This window comes from Monopterus albus, unplaced genomic scaffold (genome assembly GCF_001952655.1).
Source record: "Monopterus albus unplaced genomic scaffold, M_albus_1.0 scaffold270.1, whole genome shotgun sequence".
Taxonomy (NCBI): domain Eukaryota; kingdom Metazoa; phylum Chordata; class Actinopteri; order Synbranchiformes; family Synbranchidae; genus Monopterus; species Monopterus albus.
The window spans coordinates 1,838,064-1,844,051 of NW_018128150.1; the positions used below are offsets into that span (position 1 = coordinate 1,838,064).

At 43.1% G+C, this 5,988-nt stretch overlaps 1 protein-coding gene across 2 annotated transcripts in view; it reads left to right on the forward strand.

The window, feature by feature from the left end:
- Window positions 1–1,240: 1,240 nt before the first annotated feature.
- Window positions 1,241–5,988, forward strand: part of rock2a (rho-associated, coiled-coil containing protein kinase 2a) — a 46,739-nt gene continuing 41,991 nt past the window's right edge. For both annotated transcript variants that reach the window (XM_020621942.1, XM_020621943.1), the window contains exon 1: window positions 1,241–1,500. In XM_020621942.1, coding sequence (XP_020477598.1) covers window positions 1,402–1,500 — 99 coding nt within the window. In that variant the 5' untranslated portion in view covers window positions 1,241–1,401. The remainder of the gene's footprint in view (window positions 1,501–5,988) is intronic.

The window sequence follows — 5,988 nt, forward strand, 5'->3', positions numbered from 1 at the left end:
TGTGTGAAACAGATATATCACGACGTGACTACTCCCACACTCACTAATATAAGACAAACATTCAGTTAGAATTTGTCCTGCAATGGATGTATCAGTCACTTTCTTTCTGTAAATGAGAGCATTATAAGTTCATTTCTATTCTCACCTAGTTAATCAATATGAAATTAATCAGTTGATTATTTGTCAAAGACCTGGTGTGTATTATCCTTAACAATTGATCAGATAAGTAATATGATTGTTTTGCATGAAACCTGGCAGGCAAATTGGCCTTGGGCCTGGAAAATGCCGATAATAGCTACACTATTTTGGTGCGCAATGAAATTCCTTCAATTAGATAAAATTTTCAGCCACTGTTATTAAACTTACAACGCTGTAACATTTTCTCCAAAACTCAAGAACAAAGTTTAGTTTTTCTTTTTTGCTTTTAAATGTAGGCCTGGTTGTAGAAATGTTGTAGAAGTAAGAGCCTGGCTTCCATTCAGTTATAATTAATGACTGTTATAATATTTACATCCTATTTATCAGCTAATGTATATATGGCAAAGAAAAAAGTCGAGCAAATGGGCAGAGTTGCAGGAGGACAGGAGAGGACAGGGGGTTTATGGGTAACTGAGTCCTCGGCGTTGATGTCGGGGGAGGAGAGAGAGAGAGCGAGAGACTCATTCACCGTGTGTTGGTGTGTAGATCATGCGAGTGGCTGTGACGAATTCATCCACTGGAGGATTTTAATCTACGAATAAATCAGCTTTTTGTGACTCGAGCCCGAAGCGAGGGCAAGACGAGGAAGACCAATGCGAAAATGCGAGAAGAAATCCAGGAAGAGAATGTTTGCTTATTAAAATTCAGCGCGGGACAACATACATTAACATCAGCGCCCTTTCAGATGTCATGTGGCAGCACTAAGGAGAAACTGTGGTACTAGCGGGCTTCAGACGGTGTGAATGGGGTGAAACGAAGCGGAATTTTCTTTTAAAGGCGAGTCCAAAGCTTTTCCCAGCGGCCAAAACCAAAGTGGGGGAGAGAAAACGCCCTGCTGCCTGTTGCTGCTATCGCCAAATTCAAACTTTGTCGCCGAGTTGGAAAATGCACATTTCACTTAACGGGAAGCGATAATTCATCGTTGTCTTTGTTATCTCCGAGCCATATAGCTAGCTAACTGAAGACCCGCTCCCTTGGCAAGTTTTGGGAAGCGGGGAGTCGCTTTGCTTTGGAGATAGTTTCTCTTCGTTGTGCACCTGCTGGAGGCGAGCTGGGTAGACTGGGTAGGCTGGGAGCCCGAGGCTGCTCCGCTAGGCCCACGGCAGTCAGCCAGGAACAAAGAGGCTTCACATGTAAACTCAAACAATCTGGAAGACTTCTTCATATTTCGCTGAACTTTTAACGAGCGACGTCGCTGCAGTCATGTCGCTGGGCGCCGAGAGGAGGATGGAAACCCGGCTGAAGAAGCTGGAGGACATGATCAGAGACCCCAGGTCTGCCATAAACCTGGAAAGTTTGCTGGTAAGTCAAGCGGGACACACCCCGCTAATGATGCCGTGTTGTCTATTTGCTGAAACGCTAGACACCTATGCACAAACGTGTTATTTCCTCATCCTTCCCAGTTGTAAACTGCTGGTGCATGGGCTGCTCGTCATTGATTGTTCATCCTCACGCCGAACATACTGTAGACCAGCCTGATTTAATAGTTAAGATGGTGCGAAACGTGTCTACAGACTGGGATTAACTAGTGGAGAATGACCCTTTCAGTGGGTTTATAGGGTTATTTCCTGTTAAAACCCCCGCCTGAGCAATATTTGGGCCCAGCAGACCTGGATAGTCCAAATGCCCACCAGATCCACCACAACTGTGGGTCTGGTTTTATTCCTTGCTAAATAAAGAGCAGTAAAATGACACCGAACACAAGGTGTTTGATAATATGAAGTTTATATGTCACAAACCTCACAACCTGAGGAAACATTGATTACATACTGTGTATATACTGTATACAGTGTGTGACTCCTAGTGATTCTGTTGAAAAACTTTCCTACTATGCTGTTTACACCTAAGCTTCAGGGAAGTGAGTGGAGGTGAAGTGGCCACAAGATGTGAGAGTTTATGCTGGTTCTTCAGTTAAATCAGCAAACGCGCACGTCCCCCTGCCCCTGTTTACACTTGTAAGACTGGCAAAGCTTTATTTACACAGCCCTTTCATATGCCACAATGTAAAATCTTTGGAGCATCAGATGATGTTCTGTCCCAGGTCCAGACCTCTGATTCATCACCTACACACCTGATTTGTTTAACAGTTCAATGACTGACGTGAAACAAAATGGTACTTCTGTCTGATCATCAGGCTGCAGATGGACCAGTAGTCTTAGTGGACGTTGAGCGTTATATAGTAAACACAAAATCAGCATTTTGAATTTCTCTTACTGGTACAATGTGATGCCAACTGGTATCAAGTGTAAAGAGAGTCCATTGTCCTCTTTTGCAAATAGCAAAAGTGACTACAGTTACCTTACTGAGCTCGATACTTAGCAGTTGAAACACAATTTAAACGTTAATACTCTGAGCTGTGTCTGTTTAAAAAAAAAAAGTAGTGGTGTGTCCCTTGACAAATGCTTTTAAGTAAGTTTTATGATGTCAGGCTGTGGAAAAATTCATATTGGGCTGAAATAGGAAAGAACGTCTTGAGAGTAACCCCGTTTACCCTGAGTAATTGCTGTTTATGGACATTTCTCCACAAGAACTAACAATTCTGAACTTAAGTGCTTTCCATAGAAAGCTGGTGGATCCTTTTCCCTCAGACCCTCTCCCCTGACTGTAACTCAGAGCCCTACTTTAGCTGTAGAGTTACAACCGCTCCAGAGATGATGTTTGAATTTCTGGACTTTGACACAGGACATACACATTCTTGGGTTGATATTAGAAGGCATCACCTCACCCCTTTTAAAGGGCCCCATCTAGCTTGGGGCCTCTTGTCCTTATCCTCTTCTGTTCCCCGTTCACACTACTTGAGACACTCCTAGTCTGTTCCTTTTTTCCTTAAAACATTTAGCAGAATACTTGTTTGAACTCTGATGATGTTTACTTCCTGCACGCAAGGTGGAGAGATAGAGGTGCTGAGTGTCCGAGACAAAAGCTGAGTGGGAAGCGTGCATAGGAGAGAACAGGCTGCAGTTTTCCATTTTTTGCAGCTTTGGTTTTGCTGCTCAGGGGATTTAAACACACTCTAATGTGCACACACACAAACATTAAGAACTCATTGTCCTTTCTTGCAGGTGGAATAGAAACATGCATATTTTAAGTGCCTCTCTAATTGCTTTCAGGCCCATATTCTGTAAACGGTCACAAATCCGCCTGGTATTGTAGCATAGCAGCAGCAAAAAAAATCCCAAAAAGCTGCTTTGTTGACTCTTGGATACTCCTTCTAAATAACACCAGAATAACTAAAAGAGAATCTCAGTCATTTCAGCTTTACTCTTCAGTCGATGTATAGTTGGCCTCAAGTTGGACTTGCTAAGGAGCAGTGTGCTCACCAAGCTGACAGGGAAGAATCTGCAGCATCACCAGGTCGGTGACCTTCCCTTTAAGAAAGCTGAGCCTTCATAGGTTCCATATACAGTACTGTCGCATTTAAATGCTGGAGCAGAGATTCCCCCTGTAAACAATCCTCTAATAAGGCTCTAATTTATACCTGCTCCCAAAAAGAAAAGCCAGCAGAAAAGTCACAGAAATGATGCTGTAATGGTGCTGCACACTCTGGTCATATAACCTGTAAATCATTTTACTGCCTCTGTCATCGTCCCATTGAGCGTAAGCTGAGGTCTCAGCAACCTTCCCCTTTTGCAAACTGTGGTGATCATTATTTGGCAGCACACCATTGCTGACTGAAGTACTGGGCTGACTTGGCAGCTTCAAGTAAAAGGAGTGATTGAGGACAAGCAGAAGACAGGGCACTTTTCGACATGAAAGAAAAATATGGACACTCGATTGCAAGTCACATAATTTTCCTTTCTGCTGTCCTAAAGGAAATGACCTCACAGAGTAAATAGTTGGCAGCTATATATGGAGCTCAAAGTCCCAGCAAATAACTGCACTTTCCGCTGTTCACTTTTGGGCCTTATCTCTGTCTCTCTGGCTCTGCTTCAGTCTGCAGCTCAGCCCCTCCTCTCAGGCTTGTTAAACACGCTGCAGGTATTTGAACTGGAGCTCCTGTCCACAGCGTTTGGATTCAGCCGCAGACCTGGTACTTCCACATAACTTCACACACAGCACTTAAGTGAAATGGATATGAGATATGGATTAGTTAAGAGTTGTTCTGATGTCTTCCAGGCCATCTCTTGGCAGCCGTCCCTTGCTGTCTCTTGTATATTCATTCGGTATTATGCTTTCTCAGTGTAGAACTAGGTGACAAAGCCATTCAATAACAGTGCACTTTGTATTGGATATTCACTCAATTCCCTCCACCCCCTTTATGTTTGTTTGTTTATCTCATCCATCTACATTCACATATTCTCTTTGTTCCTTTCTCCCTATATTGTCCACTCACCTCCCACCTAATGTTTACTGCTCTTCTCCTCACTCAGCAATCTCTTGTCTTCCCTTACTCATCTTTACTGTTCCTTTCCATTCCTCTTTATTTTACTGCCTCACCTCCCCCTAGAACTTCTCCTTTTATAGTGCAGCTCTTTAGGGAGGTGGGGATAACCCCTCTGTATCTAGTTCTTTACCCTGATATTCAACCTGAGTGTCCGCTTTGTCTCTGGAGTGCAGTCGAGTTGCTCTCAGGCAAGCAGCAGCAGTCCTGACAGAAACACTGCCTTATAAGGCACCGGGGACGGTGGCCCCAGCCAATCCCCCCCCCCAACCCAAGCCAGTCTTTCTGCTCCACACCTCCTCTGATGAGGTGGTCCCGCCTCTCTGTGGTCTTTTTTTTTTTTTTGAGGGGGTTTTTGCTCCAATCCAGTGAAGACGACCTGGCGTCTTCTTGGCGTGCAAACCCTCAGCAGTCTGAAACGGTCCCACTTGACTTCAGTTATGTATCTTCTGGTGTTCTTTAGGGGTCAGAACTAGGGAACTGGATCAGAGTCTCTGCTGTTCATTAAAGCCACAGATCAGGGTTTTTTTTTTTTGAAATACATGTTTTTGAGCCAGGGCTTTAGATTAAACCTCAGATATTCCCATTTCCCTTAAGTTGTTTCTGTGTGAATTAATTTGGCAAATCAGAAAATTGATGCATCGCTCATGTTTCTGGCAGGTTTGAAGCTTAGCTTAGCTTAGCACAAAGACTGGAAACGGGTAGTTTGGCTGTGTCTAAAATCTGCCTACCAACACCTCTAAAGTTCACTAATTTACATGCTATATCTTGTTTGTTTAATCCAGACAAAAACCAAAGTATAAAGATAAAGGAAAAAAAGAATAAAAATAAAGATCATGCTCAACCACAGATCAAGAGCTCAAGAAAGAGGGTTCACACAATGAAATGGTTCAGATTTTCACACGTCAGCGCAGGGGGCAGAACATTTCAGCAATGTTTGTTTTTGTGTGCAGTGTTTGTTTTAAAGTATAAAAATGACGTGGTTTTATGGAGGATTACAGTGGGTACGGAAAGTATTCAGACCCCCTTAAATTTTTCACTCTTTGTTATATTGCAGCCATATGCTAAAATCATTTAAGTTCATTTTTTCCCTCATTAATGTACACACAACACCCCATATTGACAGAAAAACACAGAATGTTTGACATTTTTGCAGATTTATTAAAAAAGAAAAACTGAAATATCACATGGTCATAAGTATTCAGCCCCTTTGCTCAGTATTTAGTAGAAGCACCCTTTTGAGCTAATACAGCCATGAGTCTTTTTGGGAATGATGCAACAAGTTTTTCACACCTGCATTTGGGGATCCTCTGCCATTCCTCCTTGCAGATCCTCTCCAGTGCTGTCAGGTTGGATGGTAAACGTTGGTGGACAGCCATTTTCAGGTCTCTCCAGAGATGCTCAATGGG